The following is a 25,310-nucleotide window of genomic DNA, read 5'->3' as shown; positions in this document are numbered from 1 at the left end:
TAGGTATTTTGGCGCTATACCTGGGCGTGTCAGCTTTTTCAGTATAGTGCCACAATACTTGGCGCTATACATTAACGGCACAGTTAACGTTAATGTATATCGCCAAGTATTGTGACACTATATATAAAATTGTCACCTTTTTTTTATCATTTATTTATGTATTTTGATTCCAAAACAACGACAGTCGGGTTCGGACCCCTCGTTAAGTATTATGCATAGTGATTTATATTCCTGCCATCTCATTCCGTCCTTCCCCGGAAAAGCCTGTTTTTGCGTCTCATCTATGTCACAGACGTTGACATGCATAGGAAAAAGATAACATATCTTGCACCATGTGCTGGGGAACTTCCGAGCAAATATCTAATCGTGGGAACCTTAACATGGATTGAATACTTTATGTCATCCTAGCTCTTCCAGAAAGAAATATTACTTTTGGCCACCTACTCATTGAATTAACCCTCATACACCGGGTGACACATGTGTAGTCTACTATCGCCCACGTGCTGTGGGACTCGAATGTGAGATTAGTTTATTAGTAGACATATAACTTTGCTAAAACGGATAATTGGTAGCGGTCACTAAAAGCATAACCGGAGAAGGGAACGGGGTGACTCCTCTCCACTCGTCGACTGATCAAATCGAGGTAACGGACGCTTTCATTTTGTTTTAACTGACTATTTTTTTAAGTGGAATAGAAGCAGGAGCAATCACCCAGAAAACACGTCGTACTCTCCAATGCAAGCAAAATTTAGTAAATTGGGACTCACCCAAGAAACACAAAAGCTAAGCAAAACTGGGACTCCCCCAGGAACACCCAAAATTCTCCAGTAACTGATTATTGCTTTAACAATTAATATTATTTTGTACATTTGGTGATGCCCTCTTCAAAACAGTGGTTATTAGCTACAAGCTGCAGATTGTAGTGCCTTATTGCACGGCTTCAGTGCACACATTTAAGCGGCACCTAAGCGAGGTGAAGAACCCAGCTTGTGCCGTTAACTGTACATGAGTCTATAACAACACTTAAGTATGAAAAGTATATTGAAATTCCACATATCACATATGAAAATACATATTTTTACATGGTGTGGACAGTGTATTGATGTTAACAGTCTGATCGAGTTTATTATCCCTTCACCATTTGTTATATTACATATTCACTTATGTGTGTTGCATTGAGGTTATTTCAACTCAGGTTATTGCTGTGGCTTATGCTATCATGATGACAAGATCACTTGAGCTAAGCTGTAAAGTGAGGGCATTTTGAGTTTTACTAATGTTTCTATTGCCGGGCTTATCCTTCGTTACATATCCCCTACGGCCAAGGGCATCGCAAAAAAGAAGTATTCGACTTCGTTCAAATTACAACGGGTTAACATTTCGGCCTTAGCTCGAAGTAACACCCCTACAGCCAAGAGACATCGCCAAAAAGAAGAATTCGACCTCGCTCGAATTACAACGGGTTAACATTTCGTCCTTAGCTCGAAATAACACCCCAAGGCCAAGAGACATCGCTAAAAGAATTCGACCTCGCTCGAATTACAACGGATTAACATTTCGGTCATAGCTCGAAATAACACCCCTACGGCCAAAGGCCATCGCCAAAAGAAAAAATTCGACCTCGCTCGAATTACAACTAGTTAACATTTCGGCCTTAGCTCGAAATAACACCCCTACGGCCAAAGGCCATCGCCAAAAGGAATAATTCGACTTCACTCGAATTTAACTCTCATACGACCTAGGTCGAACTTGATTCACAACTAGACCTCGTTCGAATAGGGCAACGTGAAAATGAGACGATAATCACTGTTAGCATCCGAATTATATTAGGAATACAAGAAAATGAGAGTGAGAGAAGTTCTGGTCTCCCCTACGATTTGAGTCCATGACACAACCGCACCTATATAATTTAGTGGTCACACTATTCAACTGATGTACATGGCACACCAAGAGAGTGCCTTGATTATTGATACCTTTTTTTTCAAGCTAATGCATGTTACATGTTTGATTATTGATAATTAAGGGTAACTCCAGAGAGTATATGATGCATCAGAATATTCAGGCAACTCATCGTAAGGCGTTGTCTTAATCCTAGGAAGGCTCATAAGCATTGCCTCTGCCATGTCAACCAACAATCTTGGCATGCCAAACGCTTCCTCTTCATCAAAAAACTCTTGCCCCATTACTCCTTCATCTCCAATTTCAGGTTGGCACTCTGCTTGACGCCGCGCATCTCCGCTTTCCAGCTGCGGTGCTCTAACAGCAGTAGCATTTGCAGCTGCGGCGCGAATGTCTGCTGCTGTTAGGGAAGCTGGCATAGTATATGAACACATTGAGTCCGGGAAATTCAATGGGGGTATCAGGACCTTTTAATGCCAAAGCAGCAACATCATATGCTGCAGCTGCTATCTCTGGTGTTGGATAAGTGAGAGGGGATACCACTTTTGACCTAAGAGCGACACCCTCAGCCGCGATCCACACCAGTCAACCTCCCCATTCGAATTTCTCGAACTACGATTAATGAAGTCCGCTCACCGAGCTCGACCAAAAGACGACCTCGATAAGCGGAGGGACTAACTGTATGAGTAAAAATTAGGTCAGAGAAATTCGACATGCGGAGGCAATTGACCGAGGTCGGACAGTCATAATTAAGACCGAGGTCGGACAGGTCGAAGTCGGACAATCATCAATTGGCCGAGGTCGGACAGTCATCAATAAGGCCGAAGTCGGACATGACGAAGTCGGACAATCATCAATAAGGTCGAGGTTGGACAGGCCGAAGTCGTACAGTCATCAATTGGCCGAGGTCGGATAGTGATGAAACAACTAGTTTGCTTTAGAATCTTCAAAGGGAATATTCTACTGAATATTCCCTCTAATTGTACCGTTTTTAGGGTTTTCTAGGGATACCCCTTATAAATAAAAATAGAGGACTTCCCCAAAAGGGGCTCTCTCCCCCTCTCCCTCTCTCTAGAAAATATGTAAACACACATCTCTAAAGAGATGAGAAGATTTGTGATCCCATACCTTCATCAGATCCAAAAAGGGTCCTAAGGTTCTTGTATTTGTCTATCATTCACCTTTATCAAATGAAAGAGGATTCGTCTCGCTCAAGATTGAGTGAATCTTTTCCTTTATTTATATTTTATTGTCATTTAATGTTACTTAATGCATATTTTTTTATGCTATTAAATCTGGTCATAATCACTGCCAACATTTATACTCAGCTATATTTTTCTATTCATATTATCCCCATCTTCTTATTTAATTAGTTTAGCAAAAAAGGTCTCATACTTTTTTGGCCAAACAAGATGAAAAACCAAAAAAATAAAGAAAAGAATAATATACAAAATTTGGTTATAATGATCAAATAAATATTGTACTAAATCAAATAAACTGCACGTAAATATAATTACGGATTTTGACTTATCCTAAGGTCTCTACTTGTTTGGTCGTTCTCATCATGCGTATATAATTCAACTTTTCGTATGCCTACATGTGAGAAATTGGGGATCGGATGCGGGCGAAATTCCCGCCAATGGCTGAGATGTTCAGTCGACTCCCTCCCCCTTTGTGGGGGGACCGAAAGGGAGGTCTCATTTTCGCATTTGATCCTGGAAGAAGGGAAAGACAAAATACCTTAAATCACCCCTAAACTTGGCTCAGATTATTAGTATCCTTCCCGAACTATGCTCGGTTTTAATTACCCCTTCAACTTGGCCTTTTGAGGGCCATTACCTCCTAAACGTTGATGTGGCAAAAAGTGTGGGTGCACTCGCCTACCACGTGGATTTTTCTGTCTATGTGGCATTTTTTTCAAACTATGTATTTTATAACTTTTTAGATGCCTTGACTATTTATTTTAATTGTATAAATCTTTATTTTCAGGTAAAATTCAAAAAAAGATTAACTAAAACTTTATTATTTTTTGCCAAATAAAAATATTTAGCCTAAATAATGTAGTTCTATCTAAGTTTTATTATAAATTGTATTTCGAAAAAAATTATGTAAAAAGTAATATTCTTAAAAAGGTAAAAAATATTTTATTTTAAAAAAAATACCACATAGATAGAAAAATCCACGTGGCAGGTGAGTGCACCCACACTTTTTGCCACATCCGAGCATAGTTCGAGGAGGATACTAATAATATGAGTCAAGTTTAGGGGTGGTTTAAGGTATTTAATGGGTATTGATTTCCCCATTACCATAATATCTTTGCGTTTTCAAGTAGATATTTTGAATATTATCTACTTAAATATCTACGGGCAGTAGTGTAGAGGAGGCCATACAAAATATCTACTCCTAGGCTCTAGCAAGTAGAGAATCGTGGTGTCTTTCTAGAAGAATCTTAAACATCTTGATGCGTGCACCCTCTAATTTAATTTTGTTTGACATTATCAAGCTTAATTCGATCAATCTTCACAGCTAACTTGGACTAACTAATTCGTTTTTTCAAATTAATTTTTGGATATTCCTGTAGATTGTAATACCCCTTATAAAATAATAATAATAAAAATACACTTTGAAAGTGCTGATTAAAGCTCAGTTAATGTGAGCGTGTCAAAAAAAGATGCCACCACTCTTGAGAGCAAAGATTTGTCATAAACCTTAGGCAACTAAACAGAAATAGAAAGAATCATCTGTTTTTAGGAGTGTACAGGACTAGATTTTTGTTCAAAAACCCAGTGAAGTTATTCAAAATACAGGTTTTTCTTTTAAGTATCTAGTTTTTCAGTTTCACATCCTTTTCACCAGGCTACAAATGCAATTCCTGGAAATGGACCTCCGGGGGCATGAACCCATCTATATCTTTTATTATCATAACAACTAGTATTTGCAACTCCTATTATAATGCAATCTTCCACTAGAACAAATTTTTGTTTTTGACTAGCAGCACAAAGCCACTTACTACCATACATCTGATAGCAATACAAAATATGAGTATCCCTAGCAGCTGGATTCCAAATTGGTGCACTCATAGGTTGCCACTTATTGATTACTTAGGAGTTAGGAACATAAAGACCAAACTTGCCAATAGTGTCAGCCAAAAATTCCCTATCAGTGAGTTCGTATTTCCTTTTTCCAAATTATGATACATAGAACATCTAAACAAAGCCAAAACAATAATGAAATATCAAGGCAATTATAAGAGATATCATGATACTTCCCAGGATTTAACAAGACTATGGACATTAACGAAAGTGAGTGTCATTAGTGATTGGCATTCTTTGTACAAAAAGATTATCCAAAAAGATATCTGAAAGTCATTAGGGTCTGCCTTCTCAAGGACGTTGTGTATGGAAGATTGTGTACAATTGGCAGTTAGCTTTGTGAGTCAGAGAAGAAAGGAACCTTCATGTACCAGAGTCTAAACCACAGGAAGAACTACTGTACCGTCTTCCATAAGGGAGTCAACTCTCCAATCTAGTGGAGAAGCTTGGGAGTCAACTCTCGAATCTAATGGAGAAGCTTAGGATGGAATAGTTCTACCATTTAGCACAGTCAGTCAGTGGATGTATCCTACCTTACAAAGTTCCCTTAATAATTCTGTACAACTGCGGAATTTCCCTCAGCCTGCTGCTTAGGTTGTAGCTGCTTGCCTACAGAAACATGGTATTTGTTAGTGAAGCCAAAATAGAGGCCATAGATTTCTCTAGTCATTTCAGATAGCCGCAATAAATTGCAACTCCTAACACAATGGTGTCCAAACTAGAAAGTACAATTTCAGAGGGAATACAAGAGCATTTTAAGATCTCAGAGATAAATGCCAAACTTCGTTATCTAACCAAGCAACCTAGTTACGACTGCATAGCAATATTCCTCTTTAACTGCAACACCACTTTTCGCTTTTTCACGCAATTTAAGAGGTATATCGTGGATGGAATAGAAACTCTATTATCTTGGTTATCTTTGAAACCTAATTATTGAATAAACAGACCTGGATATGAATATAGCATCCATCAAAAAGAGAACAAACAGACCTGGATAGACCAATACCTGAGTGGCCTGCAAATGAATTAGAAATCGAATTATAGTTGCTGTTCGTCACGCCAATGGAGGTGATTGTTAGGATATTATTCACAGGAAACTGGGATGCGATGTTCATAGGTGGCGGACATACTCCGGAATCAACCATTTGAAGTACATTCGGCTTTCGGACCAGCGGAAGGGAATGCTCGTGTGCCTGTCCCACGAGCCAACACTAGCATTTGCCGCCAGAAAATGACCAAGATCAATATAAATCAACAAAGCTTCAATAACCATCTAGTTGGGGTCAGATACAAATATCAATATCAATCAATTCAAATCAACTACACCATAATCCCAAACTACTGAGCTATATGAATCCACCATAGAAATACAAAGATCAGTAACATCTCAAAAAAGATATCCTTCATTATTCAGACAAGCACCAGAAATGTAGGATTGAGGCATTTTACTCACATATACACCGGAAAAAAAGGAAGACTTTACACAAGGAAGATCATAAAACCAAAAAATTTAAAGATTTTAAATACGGAAAAGCTAAAAGAAAAAAGAAAAAAGAATCTGATAGGCTAAGAAAAGATGTTGATCCTCTTCAATCCAAAGAGTTAAAGAATTGAAACATTTATTTAAATCCTTTACATGCATAAAGGATTTAAAGAAATTTGATTCCTTCAAGAAAATGTATTAATCCTTTATTTACGCTTGAAAGTTTCAAATTCACTAAAGCATTCTTGTGATTTAAGCTTTTAAACTTCACCATACTGAAAAGAAAAAGAACGGAAGCCTCATTCGAGTACTAACCAGGTAACTGACACCAACATTTTCAAAGGGTATGGGATTATCCTCACCAATGTGATTTAATCAGTATCTGATTTCAGGACAAATTATCTCGGCTATGGAAAAAGAATCTCTGCAACTGTGAATTGAATATGAATAAGTCCCAACTCAACCACAAATTCTACACCAGAAAAGGGAAGAAAAAAAGACGTCGCACCCATAAGATGAGCAACAACAACAACCTCAAACATCCTGAGACGCCAAGCTACTAGGAAATAGAATTGAATTAAGGTTTTAGGTCTAGGGGATAGAACAAGGACCAGGTCAACTGGATCAGAAGCAGTATAAATGTTTTACATCCTGTAATTGACAAAGACAAAAATTTGTTATCAGGATAAAACAGCCATCACCGCAATTAAAAGAACCCGGAAAAGCTATTAGTAGAAGATTTAACTGTAACCATTTTCAACAGGTTCAATGAAGGGTTCACACCCTAATAGATGAAGAAAGAACTGAGGACGGATTTATTATACTGAAACCCACGAGAAAAAGACAAGAACACGCTGCAAAAGGCAACACTACCTTCTGGCCCGTTTGCTTTTTGTAACTAAATATTTACAGCCAGTTTGGTAACGAAATTCCATAGTTTTCCTCCTCTCTTTTTTTGTGAATTAAGTACTCTACAGTTTTCCTCCTTGTTGCATCCCCAGGAAATAATTAGCAGACAATCTGACATCTAAAGATCAAGAGGGTTCATTGAAGGAGCACTTGCAATGAAAAACTGTTGGTTGCATGCTAAATGAAGATAAGTTCATCTGTCGTTGCAATTTCAAATGGAGATCACAGTTCTTAAAGGCGAAAAGCACAAAAAAGAACTAAAGTTTGCTTGTGTTTGAGTGCAAACCACAGTTAAATGGGCTTCCGTGAAGAAAAACACTGATGAACAGAAAATATGGAAATAAGAATGCAAGAAAAAATAACTACAAAAGTAAATAATTATTTGAACAGAAGAATTTTTTGATAACCAAAAAAAATCTTCTGCTCAAGTAATTATTACTTTTGAGTTAATTGTCTCACTTGTGGGATTAACACTAGGCATGTTGTTGTTGTTGTTTTGAGTTAATTGTAAAAACAACAATTAAGTAAAATAAATATATGAAAAAGAAATCAAGCAGATCAAGTTCACGACACATTTTAAATTTATCATCCAGATGTAAAGATTACCGGCTTAAGTTTTTAGTGACTAGTTTCTTTTTTACACTAAATTCTAATTCCATATACCTAATCACAAAATAATTCATTCACAACTCTTTGTTAAAAACTAATACATCATACTGCCAGATATATATAGTTGTCCAATGCCGCCCTGATAAACTCACAACCCACTGGCAAATAGGAGCATGCAAAAGCACTAAAGCACCAACTAAGCAAGGAGAAGCTCCACTTGGGCTTTAACTAGCTTAAGAACTTAGCAACTTTTTAACACTGAAGGAGAAAAGAAGCACTAGAATATGAAATGCAATTATAGGCACTAGAAGCAGTGTGTTTTCATTCATATTCTATCAATATTACAGGATTTTCTATAGGAAGTAAACTCTAGTAATAACTACTTCTATGCCTCAATCCCAAACAAGTTCGGGTTGGCTATATGAAGCCTTAGCGACCATGTAAGGTCATCTCTATCCAATAAAACATAAGAATAAAAATGGAAATAAGAATTACTTGAAGTTCCCTTTAATTTCTATTGGCATATAAAGCTCCACATGACAAAGATTTCTATAAAACATAGGAAGAAAGTTTTCTTAGTAACTTACCACTTTTTCCAATTACAACAAATTTTGGTGCATGAATTTGATGAATGGTAATTATCCGAAATAGAAATGATGAAGCAAATATAACTACCTCTTCCGAAAGAAAAAAGAAAGAGGTCAAACCTTCTCTTGCTGGTAATCAATTTGTATATGGGAGTTGTTGCTATGATACAATATGTCAGCTGGCATAACATTACTTTTTAATACTTTTGGACAGGCAAACTCGCTGCCACTGTCATTACATGATCCCTCACGATACAGATAGCTGAGAGCTGATTTGAGACGATGTTGTCTTTGAGAATAATACATCTTAGTTGCAAGTGGATTTGGAACATCTGGAGGTCAACAGCATACAAGCAGTACCATGTAAACATTAGCATTAGAAGTTAAGAAAAAAGACACTGTAGAAAATTACTAAAAGAAGAAATCACCATGAGCATTAAAAAAAGTGACTTTGGAAATTCTTTTGACTACAGAAGTTTAGGAGCTTGTCTTTCTAATATGAATCTGGGGTCGCTATGAGTAACTGAAGGAAAAATGTGAATACTACCTTCAACCTTCAAACGAAATTTTTGGACTTGAGTGGGAATTTTAACTGCGATAGCAGGACTACCAGTATTGTCACTGCCTGCACTTGACCTTTCTTGATGCTCTTCACCTGAAACTTAAAAATAGAAGCTACAGATGAGCCACTTTAAACAATGAGAACAGACCCCAACATGAATGCCCTCTATTTTCTCCTAAGTATAGAGAGTTTTCCCATGTGCTAGCTAACTATGTGAACCGCCTTCAGGAGGTAAATCTGTCTTTTGCAACCCTTCACCCCAAGAATAAGGCACCCAAAGAAAACACCGAATTTATTACAGGAAGTACTCTTGTTACCACTCAAAAAGTTCGATAATGAAATCTTGAATAAGACATTTATTTCCACACAATATGTACGGAGCAAAGCCTAACAAGATATATCCTGGTACAAAACAATATGTACGGAGTAAAGCCTAACAAGATATATCCTGGTACAACAAAAGAAGGTGAGTGTTGAATAGAGGCGGATTTCAGATATTTTTACCTATGCTAACGCCAAAAAATGGAAGTACCAAATATCTTCATTCCAACTATACAGGAAGTAAATATATGAATAAATATAAATCTGTCCTTACAGGGAATACCCTCTCCCGAATTTGCCGGCCAACTCTTAGTAACAATATTTGCTGCACCAAAACTACAAAATGAAGAAAAATGCCATTAAAATCAAGAAAAAGGATATCCCAACAAAATTCAAAGAAATTAAGCACTTAATTTGACCTGTATATGACTTTTCCCAGTGCATATATGTATTTACAGTTTAGGAACTAATCAACTGGTAAATTAAAACGACCTGAACTACCCTATAAAGCAAGCATATATCTCAATCTTTAAAATGAAATAATAATATTGAATTTTCTTCATATATGAGGCATCATCAATAGGTTTAATGGTTTTCCTGTCAATACACAATATTCTCCAATTTTAACAACCGTTTGATTCCAAATAATTGTAATAACTAAACATCAAAAAACAGTTGGAATTACGCATTCAGAAAGATGGAGAAGAAAATGCATGAGATTGCCTACACCAAGGATAAGTGCCTACATTTTGGAATGTTTTTCCTGGTGTGAGATTACACCTTCTGAGCAATCTACAAGTCCAGGAGTAACCATGGAACAACTTCTCATGGTGGCCACATTTAAGTGTGATGAAATTCCTGCAGTTGTAGGGAAATGAACCAGAAACCAGCATAAGAACCATACCAAGAGGTAGTTTTTGCAAAATTGCTAAATATCAAGCTCCTTGGAACTGCATAATCATTTTCATTTGGTGAAGCACCTCCTAAGAAATAGAAGCTCCTAGAATTAAAGTTTCGCAACCCTCTCCCACCTACATTGTAGCATTAAAAAAGGGAACACTTTCTCCTAGCATTGAAAAAGAGCTTCTTCCTCCGTTTCACTTTATATGATGGTGTTTGACAAGGTACGGAGTTTATGAAAGAGAGAAAGACTTCTGACACATATCAATAGTACCATTGGAACTTGTGGTCTTAAAGGATTCCACAATATTTCCATAGCTATAAGATAATGTTATTAACGGTAAAATGGGAAGTTAAAGCTTATTTTGGAACAAACTAAAAAGAAAAAAGTGGCATATAAAATGAAATAAGGGAGTATAAACTTCCACTAAAAATGATTTTAATTCATCGAACAGAGTGAGGAACATAATAACAGTACCAAAGAAGCATCAAGTTTGAAAGTAAAAAACCAACGAGAATACAACTAAGCTAAATCCTATGAATCGTCAGTAAAATAAGGAACTATAAGGATCATAAGGAGAACAAAGAACATGAGCAAAAGGAGGATGATACTTTTATCTTCAAGAAAGGAAACAGTTGAAAGATGCTCCTCTGAACAGCATGGCAATGCAGCAAAATCACTTTCTAACAATTCAAGTTTGGCTTGCTTTCTGACTGATCTAGGTTGGTCTATAGGAATTTAAAGATAGCAAATCATTATTAAGCAGCAAAAGAGAAGTTATACACCCTAACACCAACTTTAAGTATGCCATCAGATCTAAGCTTACAGAAAACTGCAGCGATGATATCATGAACTTTTCTTCAAGAGCATGAGACAACAAAAGACAATGCTCATATAGGTAAAGGATACTAGAAGATGCAGTTAGTGACTTTTTTCTCTCTTTCCTTGGACGTTTCTTGTGTGTTGCACCACCATTGACCTCCAAAACAATATCTTCTGCGGAGTATAATGACTTACAAAGCTCTGAAAAGATAAAACTTTACGCATTAAACAAAATGAGGTATATTCATTTGAAAAATTGGAGGATAGAGAAGGCAAAAGACAGAGTAGGTTTAAGGCTGGTCATCACTTTCCAGACTAAGTTAAGACAAAAATCAGCCATGGTGATATTATCTTTTTTTAACTTTGGAGAAGTTAATATGGATTGTGCAAAGACTCAGCCTACTCGGCAATTTAAGGGTCTTTCCGCGTGCATCAACCATCCAAATATTGAGGTTGATTAGTCCACGAGGAGAATAAAAAGATACTGTTTATATATCAAAGAATGTAAGGAGAAGCATCGGAGAGAAGCTACTACTACGTCTCAACCACAAGTTACTTAGGGTTGGCAATCCTCATTATAAATTTGGCTCTGTTTGAACTAGGTGTGAAAAACGGGCAAGTCGGTCGGATATGCGCGGTTCGAAATCGAGTAATACACAAAACGGATAAATTATCCGACCCGACCCATATTTAATACGGATAAAAAACGGATTAACCGGCGGATAATATGGATATCCATGGCTTATTAAATATGATTACTTTTGAGAGAATTCCTAGTCTCCCAAACTCAAGGAACCCCAATTTGAGGCTTTACAAATGTAAAAATTAAACCCACTAGTTATCATTGGTTTGGTTATCCATTTTCTAAGTGGATAATATGTTTCTTATCCATATTTGACCCGTTTTTAAAAAGTTCATTATCCAGCCCATTTGTTAATGGATAATATGGGTGGATAACTGTTTTCTTTTAACCATTTCGCCACCATTAGTTTGAACCCGTTTTGTTACAATATTCAATAATTTAGGGTACATCTCTAAGCCTAGAGATCTTCCACATTTTCTAATGATCTACTAGGGAAGGACAATGTGACATTATTCTCAAAACACAGGCAACTGTCAAGATGGTTTTTGTCAAGCTTGAAAGCTCAAATAGAAAATCAACACATCAGCAAGAGTTTTAAGATAAAATCTAACAGAACACATTTATGTTAAAACTAGAAAAGATTGAGATGGTAAGGCGAGATGGACACAGTCCACCTTGTGTAACTAGTTAAAAAAGGACAGGGTAATAAGGATGAACTACTGTCATTTAACAGAGAACATAGTTCTTTTTTTGGGGAGGATAGTGCGTACACAAACCTTACCCCTACCTTGTTGCTTATCAATGACGGCATTTGGTTTCTCGTCCAGTAAATTAACTTTACATGTTGATGTATCCAGGGCTGTAGGCAAGTGATCAATGGAGTGGGTGCAAACCTTAGAGGCTAGGATTAAAATCCCACTAAAGACAAAATACCAGGTGATTTCTTCGCATCTGCCTAAACCTTGGTGGGCATAGTTACCCGATACATGTGTTGGTGGGATATAGCAGGCACCTGATGGAATAATTGAGGTGCGTGTAAGTTGGCCCCATTACCATAAATAAAAAAACTAATTTCATGTTGACTCTCTGTATCACGTCGACAAATTAGGATATCCCAGTTATCATCATGCTTCCCCTCTCTTTCTAACATAGGACCTAGCTAGCATGTGCTTCAACGATGAGACATTCTTTTTTGTCATTACGAACAGTTACTGTAATTCATTTAGGAAATGGAACAAAATTCCAGACAAGATATGGTAGAAACATAAAAAAGATGTAATTAGTTAGAGCATTCATTTGCACATAACAATTGTGAAGAGTCTCTAAAGGGGTTTATAATTTCTGGGTACTCCACTCCCTCCTCCACCAATATCTTGTCTTCCTCGTCTTTGATGCACCTCACTTGATCCAGTCCCAAGCATTCCCCTCATGGAAAGAGATGGCTATGAGACTAGCGCAATCAGGCAATCGACCAAGTAATCCACAGACATGATAAAAGAGTATTCCAGCCCTAGTGTACTTATCCACTGGGATTGAAGGAGAAGAATGACAAGGTCTGCTTCCACAACAAGGATTATCGCTTATTCCAATCCAAGAGCAAACAAGGGATGCCAGAGAGGGAACCAAGCACAAAAGTCGGACTGTTGGAGATAGTGTTACAGTAATGATTAAACAAATAAAGTATCTTCTCAGACAGTTTGAAACTTCTAGATGAGATGCTTAAAGAACTCAATACGGTTGGTCACACAAGCATTTTGAGAATATACTTATACCAGATTGGCTAAGTAAGGGTCTCCAAGGGCTCCAGACATCGACATACAATGAAAGGAGAATATGATCTATAAAAGAAATGAAGAATCCCATAAAATCCATTACATTGTAATTGTGGCATTAAGAATAGCATTTTGGAGTTACTTTAAAAGATAAAACATTTAAAGTCCATGCAAATGTAAATAGAAAGAAAAAAACATCTATTAAAGTGCAGAAATAAAACTATGCAGAGCAACTGATGTACAACTATAGCAACACTAGAACACAAGATGTTTTAAATTATTAAAAACAGAAAAAACCTGTGTGGGCAACGTATTGGCTGGCCTTTATTGGCTTCTTACAAGCATTGCAGCATACCTTTAAAACAAATATTCAAGAATCAATTACTCCACATACATGAGACTACAAATGCAGTGCATTAGGAATTATCATCATGCAGCAATCATGTAAGTCCTCATGAGGTTATCATCACCTGGTTATATATGTCAAATATTCTTTTTTATCAGTGTTAAATCTATTATAGGAGAAAATTCCTAACAGATGTCAACCATATGTCCTTGTACGAGTTCAGAGTAAACTCTTTGCTGCTAGACTTACAGAATACGTTCGGAAGGAGACCAAAATTAAAGCAAATACTGCCATTATGAGGACAAGCAACAAAGTTAAGGGCAGTGAGAGAGTTATTGGGCACTCTTTCCATTCCAATAAGATTTTATTTTTATTTTTTTTGAGTAAGAGGACTGGCCTACTTTTACTCTGCCTAAAAAAAGGTTCTCCTATTTCCAGAAATGGAAAACTTTTTCCCTCCAAGAATTCAAACTAATATAAACTATAACAACTCTATTACTTTAAATTTGATGCAACAACATTTTAACTAACTACTTCATTTTTAATATTTTTTCAACTACTTTTTTGAATATTTCGACATCAAAACCAACCTGTTGTCGTAGCGCCGGATATACGAACATTGGCTCGAGGCATTTTCTCTGCCCCGTCTTACCCTGAAAAAGCAGGGACACCTTACGGTCTTGAACCGATAACTATCTTTCGGCTAATCTAGCCTCCTCCGCCCCTCGCGAGCAACAAAGGTTAGTACAGGAATATTCACATGTTGTCCATCGACTACGCCATTTGGCCTGACCCTAGGCCCTGACTCACCCTCCGTGAACGAACTTTGTGGAGGAACCCTTAGGTTTTACCAAAAAAGGGGTATCATAAATTTTGAAAAATAGACTATTGGTAACTGAGTGGCATTAAATTCAAAAATAGTGTTTGGAATTAATGATATTCTCGTCCAGTAACAATGTCTAGAGACAACATTTTACTAGCATCGTCATCAAGGATCCATTTGAACAAAATCTGATTCTTAAACAATCATGTTTTGAGCAAACAAAACGATGTGGAACCCACCTGTTGGGTAGAACAAAAAAGGTACCACAAAGTGTTGACGAGTGTGTGTTTCATCACATTCTGGCTTTTCAATCACCCCTCTCCCAACTTCTTCATGATCTTTGCTTTTTAAGAACAACTTTTTTCAACATATATATATATATATATATATATATATATACTATATCTCTCTCTCCGTGTATACACACACTTAACGAAAAGAAAAAACAGAAAGATATTTAGTTGGTTCCAATGAATTAATCTCATCCGTAGGAAAACCTCAAACATGATTTATAGCTTTAATGAGAAATTCAAAAGACAAACCCAACACTAGTTCCTCCAAACAAACACAAAACCAATTCTTTCAGATCCTAATGCGCTAATTGTTCTCCAACAACAAAACAAAACAATTTGGTTTCTAAAACCGAAATAAAAAACAAAAGTCTCAAATTTGAACTCCAAGTAAGTCTTTAGCAATAAAAAGTCCGCTCACCTTTGCTGATAGGATTATTGATTAGGAGCCATAATTTAACCTTTTTTTTAGATGGTAAGAGATCCGATATATTAATAAATCATCAGCACAAATTTTGTACTGGAACCAAGATTACATCAAGAAGAGCTAAGACAAAAACAAAAATTAAACTTCCTTGTTCTTCTTACAAGGAGCCTAAGACTTCTATGATTGAATCCTGGTAATCTATACATTCTGCTTTACACCAAAAACTAAAAAGAAGAATGCAATTCATTTTGATCTTCTGTACAGGGCTACTTATATCTTCAAAACACCTTGCATTCCTCCCCTTCCAAATTTAACTTTTCTAATCCATTAAGATGATTGAAGGCGCAAACATTGAATAAGGTAGACTTAATAAGCACATGGATGAGAATTGTTAGAAATGACTTTCTCAAAAGGCGGATTAGTTAAGAGTAGAAGATAAAATAGACATAAAGGATCTATATATACGATACTAGAAGTAGGAATCAGGCGTAGTAGTTGTTAAAATTAAAGTAAGTTCTTACCAACATCATTTTTACTCTGGTTAGAGACTTCAACATAAATGTAAATTTTGAGAAGTACCATACATTTTGTATTGTGGACTCAAATAGAACAGAATAGTTGTGGAGGATTTATATTGTCAACCCGAATTATTTTGGGATTGAAATCTAATTGATTGACTGAACAAGAATTTTGTCTCCCTTTTACAGTTGTTGTTATAACTTCATATTAACATATACCTTTGCCCCTCGCCTTAATTTAAAGGTCTAATTTCTTCTAATGGCAGCACCGCAGCAGCCAAAAGAATATCTTCAATTTATTCGTAACTTCTCAGAATTTTAAAATACTATCTTCAATTTCTAAATTTAAAATTCTATAATACAGTAACACTTGAGCCGAGGGTCTATCGGAACCTGCCTCTCTATCTTCACAAGGTAAGGGTAAGTCAGCGTACACACTATCCTCCCCAGACCCTACTTGTGGGATTTCACTGGGTTTGTTGTTGGTGTTGGTGTTGTAATACAGTAACTAATATCTCTTCATATGTGTGAACTCAATCAAGATATCAAAGTCCAAAGGACTCACTTGTTCTACTATTCCCACGAATATCATCACATCAAGTCCTAGGGTAATCACTTGCCAAAGTAGCATAACCCTGCCAAACCAGCCCTTTCTACTTTAGTCCATCAATACATTTTATCAACAGAGCAAGCGCAGTTGTTGTTTTTTTCCTTTACTACCTTTTCAAGCAAAACATGAAACAGAAGTTCCTCCAAGATTCTCTGATTTTTTATTCCACATAAGATGGGTAATTTATCAGAGTAGATGCTGAAGGATGTGGTTTCTTCAGCAGTTTCTCCTCAGACACATTCAGACAAAAGTCATAGCTGAGTGTTATAAGTAGCGGTACAACTACTTGTGACCCAATTTCTGCCTTAAAACATATGGCAGTCCATGCACAGCCCTGCAGATGAAGCTTATTTAGCTATATCCGAGGTTAAAGAAAACATGTATGGTACTGCATTTTATATTGTTATCATGCTATTTTTCATGTTTTTTTAATACTGACTTAGAAAAAAAAAAAAAAAAAAACCCGTACTCTCTTCTAAACTGTGCGCACAAATGTGAAGCAATTATGGGATGAGAACTTGTCTAGCAATAAAATTTTACAATGATATCAACAAGTACGGTGATCTTATTCCAGAACTAACAGGTGCACTTTCTGGACCTTACCAAATGCAAAGGATCAGTAAGTGGCCTCAAACCAAAAATGTGCATATCTGCAAAAAGAGCATGTCAATGTAATTGAAGAATAAGAGCAAACAGTAGATGAGTTAAATGGTAAACCAAATGATACACCTGAAACTTCAAAGCTTGCTGCACCGAGATTTCTTAAACTAGTATTTACCCCTAAGTGTTAAATTGTGAATCTAGATGAAAAGGTATATCTTTATCAATAAAGCATGTAAATCAAGCCAAGATCACCATGAACTTTTTCTCATCTTCCCCATCAAGTATCTGGACCAGAGGTGCAAAAGCTAGAGTACATAGATACCTTCTTCATCAATCAAATTTGATTCATCTGCCTCTCTCAATTCTCTTTGAATGTACTGAGCAGCAAATTTAAGGCGGCCTGCTTCGTCTGCCAAGGAAAGAAGGCAGTGAGAAATAGAGGAAATAATCTCAAAAACAAAAGAAAAAAAGATTTAGTGGGAAAAGCAAATAGAAGGATATAAGACAACGAGGAGTACACTGGACCAGGTCAAGATTTATTGCGAACATGATAGGCACAACTAAATGCACATAGAAGCACATAAAACCATCTAAATTGAGTTGTATTATTCACCTGAAGCTGCTTGTTGGATATTTTTAGCTACAAGAAGCCTTGCCAAGGCTTTCATTCTCCCACTTCCAAGAGGACATACCATCGAGCTTTAAAAATCTGCATTTTAAAAAGATAACTTTCCAGTAAATTTGACGAATTTTATGCTAGAAAACTATGTTTGATTAAGTTATGTACTTTCAAATTTTATGCTAGAAAACTATGTTTGATTAAGTTATGTACTAAGTGAACAACCTATAATTCTTGACGCAAAGGAAGGACAAAAAATACTAGATGCAGAATAAAGAGCATAATAAGACTTAAAATAGGGGACTTCCACCTCATGGCTGCAGTAAGCACTCCTAGCCTTGCAAGTTACAAGTCCCTTTTCATGGGATAAGTAAATAATTAAAGTGAACGGGCGACCATTTACACGTTTCTTTCATCATTAATAGTTGCATTTTGTACATGTATATGAGTTGAGAAAATTTTGGCATCAACAGATCTGAACTTGATAGAGCTTACTAGCTAAAAGATTGCAATTAAGCTCATATTGCATTCACAGAAATCAGAGTTAAAGCTCTTTTCTAGACTTACCATGAACAAAAGATTGGTCCTTCATTAGCATATATAACTTAGCAGCCTAACGTCCATTATTCTTTATAGAACGCTAGCCTTAAAGTTGTAACATCACGGAAATGTAAGACACGAAGGAAATGGGTAACAAAAGGAAGTCGTCAGGACTCAAGTGTGGCAAGGTCATGATAACAAGCTAACTTCTGGATTATGAAAATCAAAATTTTCCTAATAATGTAGAAGTAACCTCGACCCATAGACTCGTGTAGTGTGGACCCCTTTGCTAAGAGGATATTACAAATGCTTTGTTAAATGTTAAGCGCATTACATGTAATAGAATATCGGTTTATGAGTGAAAAAACTTTGATAAGAGTGTCACCCAAAAAAGTAAAATAAAATTGAGGAAGTTTCCCGGATTCAATCAATCTGTTAATCAACAACTTAGTCCCAAATTAGTTGGAATAGGTTATAAAATTCTTTGTGTCCATTCTGCTCTGTCGAGTATTCGGAGGATTCATCATAGTTAGACCATGTTACGTTGGTTATCAACCCATGGGAACCCTACCCCAAGTAATACTCTTGAAAACCTAATGTAAGGCAAAATTAGAACTTACAACATCAATTACTACTACTACTACTACTACAAATGTTACTGCAACTATGCCTCAGCCCAAACAAGTTGGGGTTAGCTATATGAATCCTCACTGACCACGTTACTCCATTAAAATCATCTCATGCCAATATTATGCAAGTACAAATAAAAGTACTAGAAGTTCTACATATTTCGTAAATGTATAAATCTCTGAAAGGTTAAACCACTTCTAGAAAGCTTAAAACCTACAACAAAAGTTCTAATGTCTAAACATTTCCACAACTAATATGTATCGCCAATATTATACCCTATTTTTGCTAAGTCTATGTGGATCCCAAGAAGTTGCAGGCCCTTAGAGATAACCTCCTTCCACATAATTTTAAGTCTACGTCATCTTCTTTTAACACCTTCACTCATCATTGTTTCACACCGATAAACCGGTGTATCTGGAGGTCGACGCAGGACATGACCAAACCATGTCAAGTGAACCTTATCTTATTTTACCCGTGATGTGTGCTACTTGAACCTTCTTGCGGATGTGATTATTTCTATTTATCTAATCCTGTATGAACAATACATCCATATTAAATTCCCAACATTTTGTCGAATAAAATACCACAAGTATCCGTTCTCAGCAAAAAAGAATATCAATGATGAAAAGTTTCACTTATCCAACAAAAAATGTGATATTTTATAAAGGAAATCCATAATGCATGTCTTGATATGTAGCAATACGTGAATGAAAAAACTAAATAAAAATCAGTGAGTGTTCCCAGAAAAATTGGTATGTCAAGTACATTGATCATGAACTGCACATTTGGCACAATGCCACTACTAAAGTCACACATAAATTGTGAAATTGACGAAACAATTGATGAGTTATACATCGATGAATCGCTTATAATAAAATTCAAAAATAAAATTTTCTTTTCAGAAAATTAAAATCATTTAAAAAGTTAAAAAAATAAAATTAATTGAAGAAATGGATAGCATAACGACATTACCAGAGTTCACCTTGGGCGATCAGTTAGAATTTCGAGAGAGCGGATTCGGTGGGTAGACGATGAGAATTGAGCGAAATGTAGAGCAAATTCGGGAAATTCAGTTTGAAAATGCAAAAGAACGGATAAATGAGGAGAAAAATGGCAATGCTGATCATTGAAACCCTAAAATTCCGTTGAACGAAGTAGGCATATTTGAGTGCAGAATTCACGTAACCGATGAAAGGGGTGAAGGGGAAATAAAAGAAGAGGTGACAAGCAAGGAAGCCAAGCAGCGACGAATAAGCGAGAGCAGTTTTAAGGAAAAAAATTTAGTGTTTAAGGGTGTCTTTGGTATAACGGAAAATGTTTTTATGGAAAACAAGTATAATCTTATTCATTTTTCGATGTTTGGTACGCAAATTAAGGAAAATGATTTCTCAAGAGTATTCATAAATAATTTAGATATAATAAACATGAAGTCATAAACTTTCAAACCAATAACCTTCCTGACCCACAAATTTCATAAACTTTCGAACCGCTAAACTTTCAAAATTGCGGAATTTTAAACCCGTAAACTTTATAATTTCTAAACCCGTAAACTTCCAAACACATAAACCTCTGAACTCATAATTTTGGAACTTGTAAAATTTTGAGCCTTTAAACCGATAAATTAAAAAATTAAAACTGAAAAATATATTTAAAAAATATTTTTTCCAGGGGTATTTCTGGGAGGGGGAGCAGGGCTGGGGGTGGGGGACAGTAAAACAAAAAAAATAGAAATTTAAATTACAAAAAGAAAGTAAAATTTCTTTTTTGTGGGGTTGGGGGTAAAGGTGTTTATCGGGCGGGCTGGACGGGCTGGACACAAAAATGAAAATTAAGGTAAAAAAAGTATTTTTTTTTTGCGGTGGTTGGGAGTGCGGTGGGGTGGAGGGGTAGTAGGGTGGGTGATAACGGAAAAACTGAAATTTGAAAAAAAAAACCTTTTTTTGGAAAGGGGGTGGGGTGGGTTGGTGAGGGTGGGGAAGGTTAAGAAGGAGTTTTGGAAAATATTTTCCCTTCTCTTGATAAGGAAAATATTTTCGACTTCATAAGGAAAATGTTTTCCAAAACATTTAAGTCAACCAAACATGGGAAAATTGGAAAATATTTTCCGGAAAATGTTTTCATTCATACCAAACACACCCTAACGGGGTAGTTGAATTATTTAAGGAAAAAAAATTTATTATGTTGTAAAGCCTATACTTAATGTGGATATCCACTACTCCTACTATTTTCACCCATGATGTGAATAACCTCTCACTACTATTATAATTGTAACTCTCACACCTCCATAACCCCTCCCCATGATCTTCCCCATGATCTCAATTGTTAATGTCATGTTTAAGACAATCATTTTGTTACATTCATATGTAATAGTATAAATAGAGGCATGAAATGTGAGATGGAAGACACTTGAACATTTGATGAAATAAGAAAGTTATCTCTTCTTCTCTTAATCTACTTATCTTCTTGTTTTATATTATTACTTTGAGCTACATTTCTTAATACGTTATCAGCACGAAGTCGAGCTCTTTTCGTTGTTCATATATATTTGTTCATTTTGTTTTCTTCGTTGTATATTTTGATTTCATGATTAGTATCTTTAATATGCAGTTTTATAATTTCTCATCTCTAGATATGTGTAAAAATAAAGAATTCTATGTTTCTTTATTTTAAGATATTTGCATGATTGTCATGCTAATTTTCATGTTAATAGAATTAATTGAGAGAAGAATACTTGTTTTATGCTATTCGACTTTTAAAATTGTGTTAAAGTTAGAAAATATTTTTGTTCTAGTTAACATCAAAGATATAATAATAATTTGAAGAAAAAAATAGCATTCTTTTTTATGGAATTATCACTTTACTGTATATAGATCATAAATTTGATATTATGTCAATTTTTAAGATTCTTTACGCTATTATACTAATGATTTCTAATTATTTATCTTCTTTGATAGTTTTCATGATGTCGAATTTGTCAAAGCTTGAATTTGTGGCACTTGACATTTCTAAAAAGAATTACCTATCATTTTGTTCTCGATGCTGAGATTCACTTAGCCGTTAAAGGCCTTAGTGACACCATTACTCAGGGTAATGACGCATCTGTGACGACCCGGCCAGTCGTCTCATGAGTTACCGCTCCGTTTTTCCAATTATGCTTCTTTATGCTTCATTATCCGTGTTTTGTGGTATCGGGTTGGTCAGATCGAATCCGGAATGATTTTGGTGAAGGCTGAGACACTTAGTCTCTTTTAAGGAAAGTTAGATTGGAAAAGTCAACCGGATGTTGACTTATGTATTAGAAGGCTCGGATGTGAGTTCCGATGGTTCGTTAGCTTCGGGAGGTGATTTATGACTTAGGTGTGTGATCAGAATGGGTTTTGGAGATTTGAAGTAGTTTTAGGCTTGAATTGGCAAAGTTGATATTTTGGCGATTTCCGGTTGGTAGGCGAGATTTTGATATAGGGGTCGGAATGGAATTCTGAGAGTTGCAATAGCTTCGTTGTGTCATTTGAGATGTGTGTGCAAAATTTCAGGTCATTCGGACGCGGTTTGGTTGAGTTTTTTATCGAAAGCGTAATTTGGAAGATTTTAGAAAGTTTGGCTTGAATCCGATGTGTTTTGGGTGATTTGATATTATTTGAGGTGTTTGGATGGTTGGAACAAGTTTTAATAAGGTATTAGGATGATTTCGTGCCTTTGGTTAAGGTCTCGGGGGCCTCGGGTAAGTTTCGGGTGGTCAATCAGATCATTTTGGAGTTTAGAAAATTGCAAAAGTTGTAGGTTCAGCTGTTGCAAGTTTTTACTCTTCGCGTTCGCGAGTGGACTCTCGCGTTCGCGAAGAGTCAGTGGAATTTTGGCCTTCGCGTTCGCGGAGGGCTGGGAAGTGAAGCATTGCGTTCGCGAGAATGGCTTCGCGTTCGCGTAGAGGAATTTGGGTCAGCTGGGTTGAGGTCAAGTTGTTCATCGCGTTCGCGGGAGAGGTAATGCGTTCGCGAAGGTTTGTCTGGGTAAAGCATCGCGTTCGCGAGGGCTTGGTCGCGATCGCGTAGGAGAAAAATTGGTCAAAGTAAATCTGTGCTTCGCGAACACAAGGGTTTGACCGCGTTCGTGAAGAAGGAATAAATGCTTGGGCAGAAGGTTTTTAAACTCGTCTTGTCTGCGATTTTGGGGCTTATTTCCTCCATAGTTGGTCATTTTTGGAGATATTTGAAGGAGATTGAAGAGGGATTCAAGCGGGAAACATTTGGAGGTAAGAATTTTGGCTAAAAACTCGATTATTATGTGAATTCCACCTAGAAAATCATGGAAATTAAGCTAATTTTTTTTTGAAGAACTAGGGCTTGAAAATTTGGACTTTTGATTGGGGATTAAGAGGATCATTTGGGGTCGGATTTGAGAACTTTTGATATGTATGAACTCGTGGGAAGATAAAGAATCTATTGGTGTAAAATTTTCTAAATTTCGAGACGTGGGTCCGGGGGTCGGGTTTTGGTAATTTTGGGATTTGTGCCCTTTATTGATTGTTTTCGCTTGGGCTTCGTTCGCTTAGCATTTTTTGATGTCCTCGTTCTGATTTTGGATAGATTCGACGCGCGTGGAGGCCGATTCGAGGGGCAAAGGCGTCGCGAGCTAGAGATTTAGCCGGTTCGAGGTAAGTAATAATTGTAAATGATGTTCTGAGGGTTTGAAACACCGGATTTCACATCGTAGTGCTATATTGAGGTGAGGCACACGCTTGATGACGAGCGTGGGGTCATGCACTATTGGGGATTGTGACTTGGTCCATCCCGACTGATGATTTTACCGCATATTGGACTGGAATCTATTTGTTATCATCATTATTTGGGCTGAATGCCATCTTTGGGCCTTTTGCCAACTATTTGAACCCTTTGAGAATTTTTAATGGTATTTTCTCACTGTTTTGACTTTATACTTGAACTCAGTCATGTTATTTTCCATTGTTTTCGTACTCAGCCATGTTCACTCAGTTTTAATATTTAAATGATATTTGTAAATGATGTTTGGGCTGAGAAACACTGCTTTACTATTGCCCGAGTGGCTTGTGAGGATTTTTGACTAAGTGAGGCCGAGGGCCTATGTTGTGAGGAAACATTTGATACTGATTATGAGGCTGAGGGCCTGAGATATGTACGCCACGAGGTGGCTTGATTGATATGAGGCTGAGAGCCTAGTGATGATGCCACGAGATGGCTTGATATTGCGCTTGGGCCGTAAGGGGCCCCTCTAGGAGTCTGCACACCCCAGTGAGCGCGGGTACCCGTTGTGATATGAGATTGAGCCCCAGGGGCTGGTACTGTTCTGAGATGTTGCCCGAGGGGTAGATTTGTTGATACTGTGCCCGAGGGGTGAACTTCTATTTATTTACTTTACCTTAACTGCCTGTCAATTACCTGTTTACTTGTTGACAAAGGATTGTTTACTTAACTTTTCACTGGTTTACTGCTTTTAAAGGGTTTTACTGCTTCATTTTAGAATGCCTTGTGCCTTACGTGTTTTCTTACTTTTAGTCGTTATTTACATTTGTTACTCACTAAGTTGGAGTACTCACTTACTCCCTGCACCTTGTGTGCAGATTCAGGCGTAGCTGGTCCCGCTCCCGAGTGCTGATCCCTCCAGCTTCAGGCGAACATTCGGAGTTCACGAGGTAGTTGTTGGCGTCCGCAGCCCCGTGTCTCTACTCCTTTATCATTTCTATCTCTTTTCAGACATCTGCACTAGCTTACAGACTTAGCAGACTTGTATTATGACTTATAGATGCTCATGACTAGTGACACCCCGGTTAGGGCTGTGTTGGGTTGTACTTCCGTATTTTATTGATATTATCTTCTACTTCGTATTATTAATCATGGTTTAGGCTATTTTATTGTTGATTAACTGTTTAACGTCGAATTGGGAATAGTTGGTTGGCCTTGTCTTCACGAGAGGCGCCATCACGACCGGGTCCGGGTTAGGGTCGTGACAAGTTGGTATCAGAGACTAGGTTACATAGGTCTCACGACTCATGAGCAGGTTTAGTAGAGTCTCGCGGATCGGTACAGAGACGTCTGTGTTTATCCTCGAGAGGCTGCAGAATCTTTAGGAAAAACTTCATATTCTTGAAACTCTTGTCGTACGAACTTGTTGATCCGAGTACTAAACTTCTGTTATTCTATTCTCTCATAGATGGTGAGGACATGCGCTACTGGACAGGATGGAAGACCACTAGTGCCACTAGCTGTGGCCACCAGAGGCCGAGGACGCAGTCGTGGTAGAGGCAGAGCAGCTAGGGCAGCACCTGCAGATCCACCAGCTGCCCCAGCTCAGGACCAGGTTCCAGCTATGGATGCTCCAGCAGCACCAGCTC

At 37.0% G+C, this 25,310-nt stretch overlaps 2 protein-coding genes across 9 annotated transcripts; both read right to left on the bottom strand.

The window, feature by feature from the left end:
* Positions 1 to 2,018: 2,018 nt before the first annotated feature.
* LOC104240244 (ethylene-responsive transcription factor ERF027-like) lies at positions 2,019 to 2,318 on the bottom strand. The gene has a single exon (XM_009795033.1). The coding sequence runs from the start codon at positions 2,316 to 2,318 to the stop codon at positions 2,019 to 2,021; it is 300 nt and encodes a 99-aa protein (XP_009793335.1).
* A 2,722-nt stretch (positions 2,319 to 5,040) lies between these two features.
* Positions 5,041 to 20,204, bottom strand: LOC104240240 (uncharacterized). Of its 8 annotated transcripts, none has more exons than XM_070152353.1 (13): positions 19,919 to 20,203; positions 17,771 to 17,866; positions 17,480 to 17,566; positions 17,158 to 17,204; positions 13,838 to 13,895; positions 11,273 to 11,386; positions 10,975 to 11,091; positions 10,209 to 10,320; positions 9,737 to 9,798; positions 9,127 to 9,240; positions 8,700 to 8,911; positions 5,982 to 6,202; positions 5,041 to 5,600 (listed from the first exon to the last, which is right to left on the bottom strand). In XM_070152353.1, exons 2-13 carry the CDS (start codon positions 17,850 to 17,852, stop codon positions 5,582 to 5,584), a joined length of 1,245 nt encoding a protein of 414 aa, XP_070008454.1. In that variant the 5' UTR covers positions 17,853 to 17,866; positions 19,919 to 20,203; the 3' UTR covers positions 5,041 to 5,581. The 8 variants fall into 8 exon arrangements, 6 of the variants coding, with proteins under 6 accessions (XP_070008454.1, XP_009793327.1, XP_009793329.1 ...); XM_009795025.2 differs by having other exon boundaries at positions 5,998 to 6,202; XM_009795027.2 differs by having other exon boundaries at positions 5,998 to 6,202; positions 9,127 to 9,234.
* Between the last annotated feature and the right edge of the window lie 5,106 nt (positions 20,205 to 25,310).

The sequence above is a fragment of the Nicotiana sylvestris genome, chromosome 1, assembly GCF_000393655.2.
Source record: "Nicotiana sylvestris chromosome 1, ASM39365v2, whole genome shotgun sequence".
NCBI classification, from domain to species: domain Eukaryota; kingdom Viridiplantae; phylum Streptophyta; class Magnoliopsida; order Solanales; family Solanaceae; genus Nicotiana; species Nicotiana sylvestris.
Note: the sequence above shows the minus strand (reverse complement) of the source record. Positions and strands in the feature narration are given on the sequence as shown.

Bases quoted from the DNA above. Each gene is read 5' to 3' on its own strand.
- LOC104240244 (XM_009795033.1), bottom strand. From the start codon at position 2,318: ATGCCAGCTTCCCTAACAGCAGCAGACATTCGCGCCGCAGCTGCAAAT.
- LOC104240240 (XM_009795025.2), bottom strand. From the start codon at position 17,852: ATGGTATGTCCTCTTGGAAGTGGGAGAATGAAAGCCTTGGCAAGGCTT. The intron at 8,912-9,126 runs GTAGTATTCACA...GTTGACCTCCAG, and splicing joins ATTTCGTTTGAAGGTTGAAG to ATGTTCCAAATCCACTTGCA. The intron at 6,203-8,699 runs GTTTGACCTCTT...GGCAAATGCTAG, and splicing joins TTGATTACCAGCAAGAGAAG to TGTTGGCTCGTGGGACAGGC.